General features: G+C 41.7%; 1 protein-coding gene across 1 annotated transcript in view; it reads left to right on the top strand.

The window, feature by feature from the left end:
* Nucleotides 1–15,056, top strand: part of ATP10A (ATPase phospholipid transporting 10A (putative)) — a 118,485-nt gene that overhangs the window by 36,762 nt on the left and 66,667 nt on the right. The window contains exon 2 of the mRNA XM_056328434.1: nucleotides 6,763–6,967. Coding sequence (XP_056184409.1) covers nucleotides 6,763–6,967 — 205 coding nt within the window. The remainder of the gene's footprint in view (nucleotides 1–6,762; nucleotides 6,968–15,056) is intronic.

Raw genomic sequence — 15,056 nt, 5'->3', positions numbered from 1 at the left:
CTAGATGCTGGAGCCTTTTTAAAGATAGTTTGGCCGATGTGACACTTACCTGTGTTATAGTTTGAATTTCTCCTTCAGGAGTTGCTCTACTTGCAGCCTGCAAATTAGCCCCAAGTTCTTTTGGTTAGCTTGGTCCTAAGCAGGAGACTTGTCACGGCTCTTGTAGCCAACTGATTTGTACATGGTTTAAGTCACCGGGACCACGGATTACCTGATACGTTCTTTTGCACTAACCCACTATTTTTGCCTCCTGAGAAGGAAAGGAAGGACCTGGCTGACATCAAGAACAGCTCCAAAATATGCCTTGTACATACACAACTGTTTGACCTGCCTTTTGTGGAGGGCTTTTCCTCTTCCACAGACTTAATTTATTGCTGTGCTCCTTTTAAAGCCCACTGGTTCAATGACCAACCTCAGCTGGCAGGGAAGGCCAAAAGGAGTCTGATTTCTTTTGAAGTGAAGACGATTGTTACTTCAAAAGCAGGTCAGCGGATGGGCTTGGACTGGGAAACAACATTTCATTTGGATGTTTTGAGAGGCTTAAAAACCTCTGGGTTGCAGCTGCAACCTGTGTAGGAAGTGGTATGCTGTGTAAGCCAGACAGAACAGACTGAACAACCCAAAAGGTACAAGAGAACATCCTCTATCGTTTGCTAAATGTATTGTAAAACCCTCGCTGAAATTAATATAGGAGTCTGTGCTGGGACTGAGCTAGGGTAGTGTTACATAGAAGCACAGGTGCCCCAGCCACTCGCTGGAATTAGTGTAGCAAATCTGCATCAGCCATTCTCACTCATTAACTGTAATTTTTGTCAGTGGAGAAGTATATGAAATAAGAAATTATTACCTAGTAGTCCCATCTTCTGGATTTAACATAAAATTCCTAGTATGCAGACCTTGCACAGGTGGAACAGGTCACAGCTGCATGGCCTCCACATTTCTTTACCCAGTTGCTTGTGATATTTTCCCCAAACTTTAAGGAAACAGAAAGACAGAGAAGAGCAAAGGAAGATTCCTCTTAAATGTTGTGTGTGTATAGTTTTGTTATCTCCCTTTAAATAAATTTGACTAATTCCTTATTTTACCAAAACAGTTAAAAGCTATTCAAAAGAAGGAAGCAATTATTTTTGTAATGTTTAAATAGAGACAGTTTGAAATCTTTGGCATTTTATAGATACAAAGTGACGTTTGGCACAAACCTGCAGGCTATTCTGCTTCAAAACAGAGCACAGGCCAAATATATGCAGTGGGTAAGCTAATACAAAATTTTAATACCAATTACAATAATTTTCTCTATGTTCATACACTTGAAAGGTTGTTGCCGACTTTCCCTTGTATGTTCAAAAGCAGGGATAATTGCACTTCGTTGCTGCAAAAGAACATTAACTTCTAGAGGAGTTTGACTTCTGCCAGGGCCACGTTTGCTATTGGGTAGCAACAGTGATGATGTTGATGCACCTGCACCAGCTGACTTTTTAGCCATCCATCTTTAGATTTCAGTCAATGTCTACCTGTAAAGATATGCTCAGAAAAGTGAGCGCAGTGGCAAGTTCTGCTCCCTATAGTGGCAGAGAGGAGTTTGAAGATTTATGTGACTGTGGGTTTAAACCACAGCTGACAAGTTCGTTGCATGCAAGTGTGTTGATAAAGATTAGGTTGTGTGCAGGAGGATGGACATTTTTAATATGTAAGCTCAACACAACATACTACATTTAGGTGGGCATAGCTGTCTGAAATTAATAGTTCATCATGGTGATTTAACTGGAGAGTAATAACACTATCTATCTGTTCCTTTTGCAGAATGGCAGTAGTTCATGACAGCATATTGATTTGGAAGACTTTTGTCTAACTCTTCAGGTTTGAAAGATAAGAATTAGTATCTCTGACCTCTTCCTGTGATTCATCATGGTTTGCAGCTTTGGATTCTTGCAGCATCAACCTTAAGTTTATTATCAGTACTAAAATCTGTCTCCAGCCTTGTGATAAGTGAGAACAGGTGGAAATTGAGTTGTGGGGTGTTAGTTTCTGGGCTAAATATCCGTGTCAGGGTTTCCTGCAATAGTGGGAGGGGGCTGGACCCACTAACTGAGATTCTGCCTACAGCCCTATGTTCTGGCTAGAATTCTTTGAGCCCTTCAGCAAAATGTTCCAGGAGGTTTGATGATGTGTACTTAAACTTTCGGAAAGCTTTTGTGGAAGAGTCCTTTGCATGAATTGCCTGAAGCCCTGTGCCGAGACTGCAGAGGACTGTCATTGACCACACAATAGCTATGGAGTCAGGACAAAGCAAGAATAAATGTCAAGGTCTCAGAGACACAGACCAAGGCGTCTGTGTTTGAAACCTTAATTTCTCATCTGGGTAATTAGGAGAGGAAAGACACCAAAATTTGCAGATTATTTTAGTACATTAAGGACCAGAGACAGGAAAGCCTTTCCAAAAACACCTTTCAAAAATGGTAAATGGACTGACAGGACCCTGCCAAGAAAAATTGTGCTGACTGTTGGATGAGTGTCATGGAATCATAGAATCACATAATGGTTTAGGTTGGAAGGGACCTTTAAAGGTCATCTGGGTCAACTCTCCTGCAGTGAGCAGAGACGTCTTCAATGAGATCAAGTTGCTCAAAGCCCCATCCAGCCTGACCTTGAATGTTTCCAGGCATGGGGCATCTACCACCTCTCTGGGCAACCTGCTCCAGTGTTTCAGAAACCTCATTGTAAAATATTTCTTCCTTCTGTCTAGTCTGAATTCACCCTCTTTTAGTTTAAAACCATTACCCCTTGTCCTATCATTACAGGCCCTACTGAAAAATCTGTCCCCATCTTTCTTTATAAGCCCCCTTTTAAGTATTGAAAGGCTGCAATGAGGTCTTCCTGGTCAAGGCTGAATAACCCCAACTGTCTCAGCCTGTCATCATAGGAGAGGTGCTCCATCCCTTTGATCATTTTCGTGGCCCCTCTCTGGACCCACTCCAACAGGTCCATGTCTCTCCTGTGCTGAGGGCCCCAGAGCTGGACACAGCACTGCAGGTGGGGTCAAACCAGAGCAGAGGGGCAGAATCACCTCCCTCACACTGCTTTTGATGCAGCCCAGGATACTGTTGGCTCTCTGGGCTGCAAGTGCACGTTGTGCGCTTATGTCTGGCTTTTCATACACGATGTGAGTAACAAGTACCCACATTGCGGCATTTTGTTGATGTTCTGTAAAAGTGCATAGGTTGTGGTCTCCAGTACCTAAATATCTACAGGTGCAAGGAGGTGGTGCCTGGGATCTGGTATGCATTCCAGTCCTGTGTGTAAAACTGCTGGTATCCTCCATGGCCCTTACTGTGGAGAGCTCAGCTGAAGCATCTGTTTAAATGTTGTGTTTGCTCTGAACTTGAAAAGTGTACAGAACCATTTGAAAACACCACCAAACACGATCATGCACATAATGCCCACCCATGGATATATTGTGTTTAATTCAGGTTTTCTATCACAGCAGGCCAATGCAATGTACATCGTTAAAGATGTAGAAGGGGCCCCTTCTGAAGAGGGGTTGGAAGAATAATGTCTGTGAGGACACACTGAGGCAAAACTGCTCAAATCCCTGAACTTCAAATAAAATTTAAATCAAGCACACTTGTATGCCGCACCTTACAAACACAAAGGAGAGCTTAAATTTTAAAGACAACCTTTCTTTTATAAGAAGTCTGGTATTCCTAACTCTCTAGATCATATAACTTCTGCGATTTACTGGCACAACATAACAGCAAAAATAAACATTTAGTAGCTGATATAAAACTTGGATGACAAAGTAGTGTCCCTGCAGAAGTCAATGGCAAAATTGTAACTGTATTAACGGGGTCACTTTGTGTGTTTTTACTGGCTAGAGGTATGACAGTTGTCTCGATGCAAACGGACCTGTTTCTTCAGAAGAGTAGGCTAGGGATGTTAATGGAAAGCTTCTAAAGGACTGATATATTTATAGTGCATCTAGTATCTGAACTGCTCCATCTAAAGGTGGTATCATGCCACTCTACTGAGAATACTTGCAGTGATCAGTCACTGGCTGCAGCGAGACAAGTCTGACTTCAGAGCTGTGCTAGAGGACATAGAGCAACCCTGGCTGAAGAGGATTAGGAACTAATCTTCCATGCAGACAGTAATTTTCATCCACTGCTGGCCCTTGTTAGCAGAGAACTGATCAAGTGAAATGCTGGGCCAAATTGTTCCTGTGTGTCTGATGAAGGGGGCTTTTCTCTGGGGCTTTGGTGTGTGTGCAGGAGGTCTTGCATTCATAGATTCACTGAATCACAGAATGCTTTGGGTTGGAAGTGACCTTTAAAGCTCACCTAGTCCAAATCCCCTGCCACAGGCAGGGACATTCTTCACTACATCAGGTTGCTCAAAACCCCATCCATCCTGACCTGGAACACTTCCAATAATGGGGCTTCCACAGTGTCTCTTGGGCAGCTTGTTCCAATGTCCCACCATTCTCATCATAAAAAAAATCTTCCTTACATCTCATCTAAATGTACCTTCTTTCAGTTTAAAACCGTTACCCCTTGTCCTGTCACTATAAGCCCTGGTAAAAAGTCTGTCTTACAAACCCTCTTTATATATTGAAAGACTGCAATAAGGTCTCCCTGCAGCTTTCTTTTCTCCAGGCTGAACGACTACATTTATCCCAGCAGAGCCATTTGGCCTTGTGTTGCTTGATATCCACCCTTCCTGCCACAGTGTGTATAGTTGTGGCAGTTGCTAAGCATGTGAAAGACAAGGAAATGCTAAAATAGCCTTGGCTTTTTAAACAATAGAAGTTAAATAAAAAATTGTAGTTCTTATAACGTAATATGGGCCTACTTGCTATTTTTATCCTGATCATACTTCTATACTACTACTCATTGTACATGCATTTGAACATCACCCAGTTTCACAGTTAAATTTAAAAGGCTTAAGAGCAATGGCCACACCTAAAGGGATTTGGAGTTACATATTGCATGGCTAACACACCATTCAGATCAGCGGTGTGATGATCTGTACTACGTTATGGCACACTGGGTTTCAAAGCAATTCATACTCATTAGCAGGAAAAGTTAAATGTTGGTTGTGGCCTGAGTGTGAAGGAACTGGGTAATTTCAGCACCTAGTGTGTGTATTACCTGCCTTTGTTCGACTACCAAGTTTTTATACTTGGCTCTTAATACATTCCAGGCTTTATCAAATTAGAAATCACAGCCATCATTTTCATTCCTCCCTTTATAAACTGGATGTGAGGAAATTTTGGGAGGTAAAACCTGATCTGATACATCCTTGTTGTGCTACCTGACACGTTATTGTTCAGGATTTGGGCTAAATACATGCATAAAAGCCAATTAAGTTACCAGTTCCTGTGACAGCAGTGAAGGCATGACAAGGATAAACTAGGCATGGCGTAACTATCAGTAACTCCAAAGTAGCAACATTGACAGGACTTGCGTGTTTCTGTTTGGTTACAAATCTATTCATGTTACTTCTGAAATTTCTGTATTTTAAAATAATATACTTTAAAGAACATTAAATAGCTGCTACCACTCTCCACCCCTATCAGAATCCCATTCTGCCAGTTTAAGTGCTGTCACAGGAGACTGTCTCTGGTGACGGTGACAGTGCCAGCGCTGACAGCCATCTAGGTGCTCACACAGCAAAAGGTCTTCTGACAGCTTAGAAAAGTGTCAGAATAGCAGATTCCCATTTTCAGTAAGTATTTTACTAAGTTAATTTTGTGACTGTTTTGAAATTAATTTCTTTCAGAAACACAACAGAAAGCAATTTACACAAATGCCAAGAAAGCACATGAGTCTGTGCGTCTCATGAAAATAAAACCTTGAATTTTAGCTAAAATTAATTAAGCAGTCACCTGTTCCGTTTTGCTCTTGCTCTCAAGAAGTTTAAAAAAAATCAAATGAGGTTTAATGGTTGTATCTAAATGAACAACATACACGTTGCTGTTTCAGTCGGGTAAGTCTTCGAGCTGACAAAGAAATTGCACTCCAAAGTAAAAGGTTAAGTGTAACTAAGCAGCAATTAGCTATGTAACAGATGGTGCTGTGGCTAGAATGGAAATACTGCCGAAATATTTAAAACAAATGACAGTGTCCTTTCCCCGTAGAGTTATTGGAACTGCATTTTTCCACATGACATGCCCTTGTAATTCTAGGTTTAGTGATGAATAGTGGAAATTCCTTGTACTTAGGGATTTTTGGCTTCTTCATCCCAATATCACAAAGTTTGTCCCTGTTAGAAAGAGGGAACAAGGGGAAGCTATCTGAGGGAGCATTGGATGGTGGACATTCAGGAGCTGTGCCAAGCAGGTGTCCTGCACCCAAGACTGTTCTCAGTTCCCCCCTTGCCCTGAAGGTGACTCCTTTTCAGCCAGTACAGACAGCAGCCCCCTCCCGTTCGTGGGGTCAGACAGATGGCTCAAAGCATGGAGGGAGGGAAAGGAGAATGCCTGAAGCTCCCGCTTACCCCGCTTAGCCAGGTCTAACAACATATTTTCCTCTGGGCCTTAAAAGACTTTCTTGGGAGTTCGGACGTGGTTCTGCGTCAGTGGGAAGTGGCCTCCTGGCACTCTGCATTGCCTTTTCCCAGCGTAACGTGAGAGTACCTGAGGACCTTCCAAAGGCGCTATACTCCTGTTACAAATCAAACCAGATCTTAACAGAAGCATGCCAGTCTATGTATTAATTTTTTATATATATGTCCTGTAAATGTCTTTTTTTTTTTTTTTTTTTTCAGGAATGAGAAGAAATATATAAGCAGATACTGGAAAGAAGTGAAAGTTGGAGACTTTGTGCAGCTTCGCTGTAATGAAATTATACCTGCTGACATACTGCTGCTCTCCTCAAGTGATCCCGATGGGCTGTGCCATATAGAAACAGCTAACCTGGATGGTGAAACTAACTTAAAACAAAGACAGGTGGTGAGGAGGTTCTTAGAGCTGGTAAGTCACCATTCCTAACTCTCATTTAAGGTAAGAATTTGTTTCAGGTAAGTAAATTGTTTACCAACCCACTCTACACCAGCTAAATCTGCTTGTTCTAGTAGTGTTAATGAATTACTGTTATGGTTGTCATTAAAATACTAGCACTTGCCAACAGCTGACCTCATCATAGTATCAGAATTTTGACCATAATTTTCCCCTGAATTTGAATAGGAATTATTTGGGGCAATTGTGTGCGGTTGGAAAACGGGGATTTCTAATGGCTTCTATTGTAGCTTGAGTTTTGAAAACACATTTTAACTGCCCAGTGAGAAGATATTTAAATATAAACAACTGCTTTTCCTGCCTGTAAACCAGATCAGTTTCAATTAGGAATTTTGCCTGAAACTCTATTGCAGAATATCCCTCCAGCACTTGGAGCATTAAAGCTTGTAAGATTTAAAGGGACAGCATGCATGTATTCTGGAGGTGTCTGTGCTGAAAAACTGTTTTATTGCTCTCTCACTGTGTTTATCTCCCCCAAACAGCACTATTTTTAAATAAACAAAATCCAGATCAGTTACTGTCAGCAGCATTAGAGGAAATTACCTGAAGTTTTACACACTTTAATAATCCTCCTGAAACAGTATTTGTTTTTATGCCCTCCTCTCCCATCCCTCTTGCCAGCTAACTCCGGTTTCCTGTATTTTGTCAGGAAAAAAACATCATTCTCTAGAGCACAGCTACATCTTTTTTTCCTATGAGCTCTCCTCATTTGAGAAATTTTGCAAACAATGGGAGCTGCTGTCCTTGCCACTGTCATCAAAAGTAACTATAAAAGCCTGTATTTGTACTGAGGTAGATCAGCATTACTGAAGTTGCAATCCAACCTATAGGATAAAAATCAATGTGTCTTCCAGATAATTCTTTATGATAGATAGAGCCTTTGAGTAGCATGTAAAAACATGAGATAAAAACTTGTTTAACCATCAGTGATTTCCACATAGAGTTTAGACATGACACAGCAGCTCCTGCCACGGCAAGAAGCTTAATCAGCTACAGGCCAAAAGTTTAAAAAACTCCGTTTGTTTCAAAGAAGCTTTTGGAATTGCTTTCAAACATCCCATCCTGTTCCCACTGAGAGGAAATTTCACCCAGTGGGTAGAGCTCCAGGGAGGTACTCAGATGATGTATCCCAGTTGTCTGCCAGCGTAGACTTCCTTCATGACCTCAGGCACGTTATATAGGGCAGAAATTATAGATTGCATAGGCTACTGAACAGAGATGCTTTTTCATGTTTGTTATAAGCTAAGGGCATGTCACAGGTCTGTCTCAAAGGAAGCTGGGAAGGTACCAGTTCCTCCACTCATCCACAGCAGATGGTTGGATTTCTGTGATCCAAGACCATCTGACACAGCAAGAGGTGTTGGTAAACACAGTGAAAGGAATTGATGCGTCCAAGTACAGATCACCACAAGACTGACTTTCAAGAGCCTTGCTGCCCAGAGGAGTTCCTTATACTGTATCCCTGGCTTCCTGGTGTCAGAGTCACAATTCAGCACTAGGAGTGTGATTGCTGGAAGCTGTTGAGCTAAGAGGGGACCTGCTGACCCTACAAAATCCCCTGCTCCTGGAAGCTGTGACGCCTAGATGTGTGCCTGAGCCATCAGTTGTGGAGTCACTCTTTTGTCTTTAGCCAATGAACACATGCATGCATTAATACAGCAGGAAAACTGGGAGGGAGTATCCCTGCAATCTCGTGTTTGGCATACTCGCTGAGGTTTAAATTGCTGATCAAAACCAGGCAGCTAAAGACTTCAAGTCTGGGTTTTGTATGGTTTGGCAAGACCTGTAACGTTTAGACTGTTGCATGGAAATGAAGTGGCAGTGCCATTTCCTCCTCAAAGGGGTTAAAGGTTCTCAAAGACTGAATTGGGTCACATTAGGGAAGAAGGCTGAGGAGACAGTGCCCACCTAGAAAGGCAAAGCTAAGTTTATGTGCCAGACCGTTCAGTACATCAGGGTATACGTGGCTTGGCTTGCTCAGCATACCCTGCTTTACTGAGGAAATCGCTTACAGTCAGCTTTGTAGACACCTAACACACTTTGCATTTCAGGCCCATCCTCCTTCTGTATCTTAATTTTTTGTATTATGATTATGGAACTTTTCTATCTCAGAATTGTGCTCCAAAATACGTGGATAAATAATTTTTTAAAATAAATTTTAGGTCACAAGATGCCTAGCTACGATAGCAGTGAGGTCCATAATAAATTTTTAGGGTTTAAACTGGGGTCAATGACAGAAAGCTCATTCATTCCAATGAAAACAAGACTGGGCCCCAAGAAGTAAAGTATTGAAAGAGGGTTTGTAAGAAAACCACATGTGACTACCTCCCCTCTCTTAAAATAGCTAAGAAAGCAGGAAATACCCAAGCCCAGGTTCCTGCGTCAACTAGGTTGTAGGCAAAGTGCACACTTGCAAGTACCGAGTCCTCAGCAGCTGCAGCATCACAGAGCCTCTCTTATACATCATCCTATAATTTATCCAGCAGAATACTTGCCATCCTCATTAAAGTCCTAGCCAAAACCTGTCTGAGCATGCTGTTAATTCATGCAGCAGCATTAGTTTCCTCACCCCATACTAGTAGGGGTAGACTTTTACTGGTTCTTGAAGGTGTTGCCCTGTTGAGAGACACTCAGCAGCAGGATAGAAAACTACTTGGGAAATGTTGGATCAATAGTAGGCCCACAGCCAGCTACATGGAATAGCAAAGTAATGCCCATTTTTTGAAGTGAAGCACAGTTCCTATCTAGGTATGTCTTAAGTTTCCACAGCTGGAGAGAGATTACTGATGGATCTCATAAAATACATTGCAAGACTGGAGTTTTGTTGCACCAAATACTGACCATCCTTTTACTCAACCTCAGAGAAGTTAATTTCCAAGTGTTTTATAGGACGTCCATCCCAGCCTGTTCATGCATTGGACAGGAATGCTTTTACATTTTTATATTACCATTGTACTCAGCAGAAAAACTCTGTTTTGTTTATAGCCGTTTGGTTCTGTGTCATTTTGCAGCCCTGTTGTTCAAACAGTAAAACAAATAGATTATGTAGTCCTGACCCTGTCTTTCCCACACTGCTAAATTCTTTCCCCACCTCCCTTACAGAATGACATGCCTGGTCATGTGGCTTATCATGGGACAAGAAACAGAATTTTTTGGAAGCTTCTTCTTAAAGTATCAGCTGTCAATAGCTGTCTTTGAATAATGTCTCCAGCAGTATCTCAAGCATTTAAAAGAAGCTGTGTTACAAAGCTTGGCCTTTCTGTGTTTCTTAAATGAACTAACTGATAACTTCTGAGCACGTGCCTGTGAAGCAGCTCGATGAAGGATAGCTATTTCTATATCCATCACTCTGCTAGGCATGGGAAAAGAGCGGGGGTGGGAACAGTTTTTTTAAGCCACTTCTATGTTTTCCTTATTCTGTCTCCCTGCCCTATGCCCACCCATGCAAATTGCAGTCCCACAGGTCTGTGCTGAGCTGCTTTCCATGGAGAGCCTGGTTGCCAATTTGGAGTCACTGAAGCGGGGTGTGTGCTGGGCAGTCCTCTTGCAACCACAGCACTCTCTCCAAATGCTCTCTTCGGAGGCCAGCAAGACCAGCGTTGTTATATTCAGTACAGCTGTCCTCTGGAAGGGCAGCCATTCTGCCAGCATGCTCTGAAGGATCTTTGTGTGTCTCTCTTCAGCATTAGCAGCATATAAGGTCCATAGTTTCAGAGAGTAAAAGATCTTATAGTTTCCCCCTTCCAAACCTTTGTTCATAAAAGTACCATTCTGATCTCTTTTTAGCCTGACTCTTGAAGCAACAATAAGCAATTATTGAAGCTGTTCTATATCCTTGCCTCCAGTGCTTTGCAGGCATTATTTTACTCTAAGTATATGCTCAGAAGATCCAAGATCAGCATTTGTGGGCTTGGATTGGACCTCTCTGCTTGTGAATTCCAAGAAACTGTTTTCCTTTATAGTGCAAGTGACCAGAAATATTGCTAATTTTAGTGCTGCTTTGATTTGTCTGAGTAATTTATAGTAGACTGGGAACACACTGCTTGTTAGCTTCGTGTGTTTGTTAACAAATGTGATCTGTCTGACATAAACCTGTACTTTCTGTACATGATTCTGCATTCTATCAATACACAAGCTGTAAGAAGAGTCACTGATATGTCCCTCTGTGGCTTGTATGTCTGAAGATACCAGTTTGAATGTATACCTCGTTGTTCTATACTCAAAATAGTCAGTCAAGAAAAACCAGATTTTTCAAAGGCCTTGACATTTTTTCCTCTGAGACTTTAAATACTCTAGTCTTGTTATCCAGCTGCTGCAGTGACAGGATTTGTTAGAAGTGTTTGAAATGGTCAGAAATTTACTTCTGCATGCTGTGTTTTTAAAGCCAAAAGGATAGTGGACTGTCTTCACACTGAAACACGGATCAGATCCATGTGTGCAGCATGACACGCTGGCGAGTGCAGCTTGGAGAAGGCACTGTGCTAAATCCCACTGTGAGTGATCTAACAGTGACCAGTAAGCATCTCTTGGAAAAAACGAGTGTTTCTTGGTATTCCACCAGTTTTCTTCTAATTTCTAACCCACCCTTGCTGCTGCCGAGTCACAGCAGCCATTTCTGGTGCACTGGATCTAATCAGAGACACAGTAGGCAGGAGGAATCAATGTGTTTTCTGTGCTACTCTGCAGGCTGCTGTGCCACCACACCCTCCGCAGTTGCTTATGGAATGTTTTCCATCCATCTGAGACGTAGTGTCAGCCACTCTTCAGAGTGGATAAGCAGATACAGCTTGGGCTGCAAGAGCTCAAAACTCCCTTTCAGGATTCATAAACTTGATTTAGGATATTTTGATAGTATGAATCTAGACTCATGAAAAACATTTACATTTCCTTGCTCCACTGTTTCTACTCAGTATGCCTTTTAACAAAATCCACAAAGACTCACTGTGGATTCTGGAGCAGCTTATGGTTTATTAACCACTGGCCACGTCCTGGGTGTTTATGTGGAAAACTTGAGCTGAAAGCTAAGCTAAATCTTGCAGCTTCCATCCCCTGTGAGAAGGTGCATGTATCCCTCTCAGAGCTGGTGGGGCTAGGGGATGCAATTTTTTCCCCTTCTCTTTTTCTCCTAAGAGTAGACCTTTGTTCAAAACAAGCTTGTATTAGCGTGATTAAACAGGTTTAGATAGGCCTTGCAAATTACTATGTGGCTGCTTATTTACTTTGTTTAAAAAGCACATCTGAATTTGGTGTCTGCCTGTTTGGAAGGGTTCATTTGCATGCAGACTAGCACCACATCAGTCTAATTTCCTCACAAGTCAGTATGTGAACCCTTCTGGAATATCTATAAACTCAGAGCCTGTGCTTACTGCAGGCACTTTTGCTCATCAGTTTCCAGCCTGGAAGCTGGGCTGAATTGACAGACCCAGCTTTTATTCCTGTTCTTGCATAGTCCTGGAAGCATACTGGGAACAGCTGGACTTAAGGAACAGTTCCACAGCTCCATGTTCCAAGCATTAAGCCATTTATACCATCTCTTTCTTTCCCTGTGAGTCCTAGGCAGAAACTGGTCCAGAAGAGAAGACCACTTTCTAGAAGGGCTGAACTATAAGTCTGACAGTTGGTGGCTGGAGGCTTCACTTTGGGAAGGGCAACCCATGCTAATTGCATGCATACAACTCACAGGGCAGCTTTGGTATCTCAGTGTAGATGTTCCTTTTGCATTGTTTTTCTCCATTTAAAAAAAAAAAAAAAGGAAAGAAAGCAGTTTTCAAATTTAGGTTTAGCCTAAACTGAGATTTCTTGTGTAGCCATCTGCATTGGTTAAACTAGCCCAGTTGGAGAGAACAGTTGAAGTTAAGCTAGGACAACTCCCAGACCCAGTTTACAACTCGGCTGCTGATACAAGCTTCTTATCTCGAAGGGTCTGATTGAGTCTAAAGTAACACAAGAATGGGCATAGCTATACTCTTCCTGTCAGGCCTTATCCCACTAATACCCTCATGCTATCATCCACTTTTAATTAGTGGGAATGGTACAATGTTATAATCAAGTAGATGTGAACTGGTCAGCATACTCAATGTTGTTTATACTGAAAGTACTTTAACAGGGTAGAATCAGGCCACAAGAATAGTGAATGTCTATATTGCATCTTTTGGGGGTTATCCCTTTGCCTTTCTGTTTTTGGAACATTTTGAGAAGGTTCACCAGGCTAGGAAAAGTGGCTCAAAAATTCCAGATATGCACATGTTAAAACAGCAGATTAGTGCTCTGTCCCACACGTTGCCAAAATTAGATTTCCCTGAGGGAGAAGAGAGTTAAAAAAAAATAACCAAAAGAAAACAATGTTTTTCCCTATGTACTACCAGAATATTAAATTTATTTTTTTTTAGTTTTACAGTTTAGCTTAAGATATTAGAGAAATAAATCTTGTATGAATACTTGTGTTTATCAGTGCAAAATGCAAGCATGTTACATCCCATTAAGACCTTTGTCCGAGGTCATGCCTTGAATGTTCAGTAGATTTCTGTGATGAGGGTTGAATTGCTATGAAGAGCTCTACACCTATATTGTTGTCTCTTTTTTTGGGTAGTACGGTGTTCAGAGATGACTTCTGTGGAAGCCATGGACACATCTAGTTAGAAGAGGAAGCAACTCCTGTCTCTCTAATAGAGAAACAAACATAGAGCAGCTGCATGCAGAGCAGCCTGGTGCAGAGCAGGACCAAGTCAGTGCTGTGGCTAACTCTTGTGCAAGCTAAAAGTCCTAAAGGAAGGCTGAGAACAATTTTTCACTCTGCTGGCTTACCATGGCATTTAGTCAGCAGTCTCACACTGGAGGTATGGGGAAATAAAAAAGGATGATGGTTCACTTCCTCCTTGGTGAGCTGTGAGCAAGGTTATTGTCTCTTTCTAGTTTCCATTGTGCAGGTGTCCAGGCCACAAATTTGACAATCAAGAGAGGTTCATTAGAGGGTCAAAGAATTTGAATAACTGTAAGTGAAAAGTTTTAGCATCTTAATCTTAGCATTGTGGGGAGCAGAGGAAGAGTCCAGTTCTGAAGAGTGCCGAGTACTTCACTTTTAGCATTGGCTAAAATGCTGTTTGGTTTGTGCTTAAATATAGGTTAAAGGGGCTAACTTGATGAATCAAAGTTTGTGTCTTGGCTGTGAAGGACCTCCCATCCCTAGGGTAATCCTTCCAGCACTGGTAGAACAGTGGCAAATCCATGTAAGGAAATATATTATGCCAGTACTTGTACTGCATCTGACCTTTAGAGAGGCAGGACATTTCATTCCCTGTATCGATAGTCCAGCATCTGTCTGTTCTGCTGTTTCTCTGAAAAAGCATTAGAAAACATGAGGTTTGCAGACAAAATAAAATGCTATACTGCTTTTCTGTTATAGAGAAGTAAACATTTACATTTAAAGCAAGTTAAAGAGAGATTTTCCAATTTATTTATTTTTTATTTTTTTGGTCATGACTTTTCTGGTCTCTTAGCCTAATTCAGTTTTACTGAACAAAAGTTTATTTCTGGAGCTGTTTATTCCTTAGCCATACATTGGCCTGTCAGCGGGGAACAGAAAGTATCTGGAATATCTGTCCTATAACGCTGAGAACTCATGATTTTAGGGCAAGTTTTTTGAGCTGGAAACACATCACTCTACATTTGTCTCTGATACTGCAGCCCCAGTTGGCAGTATCAGTGATTAGGTAACGATGGAAAGACCTTCTTTTCCAGAGCTGGCTTATTAAGCCATGTGTAACCCCAGCCATGATGGTATGGGCTCACTTTCCTTTGGAAGCACTGAGATGGAAAAGGGGTCTGCTTTCCTGCCAGAAAAGGCAGAGCAGCAGAATGAGGAACTCCTGTATTTATCTCAACATCCAGGATGTGAACCCTCATCCCACTTCTCTTTTCTCCACCTGCTACCCTCCAAGTCTTTTACACATTTTAGTACTGATAAAGCCATGGAGGCCAGTAAAAATTTGCATTAAAATGTTACTTGCATGGGAAGTGACTGGTGTATGTCTCAAAGCTGTTGTTT

Source organism: Falco biarmicus, chromosome 2 (assembly GCF_023638135.1).
Source record: "Falco biarmicus isolate bFalBia1 chromosome 2, bFalBia1.pri, whole genome shotgun sequence".
Classification (NCBI taxonomy): domain Eukaryota; kingdom Metazoa; phylum Chordata; class Aves; order Falconiformes; family Falconidae; genus Falco; species Falco biarmicus.
The sequence above is the reverse complement of the archived record's forward strand: the minus strand, read 5'-3'. Positions and strand labels throughout refer to the sequence as shown.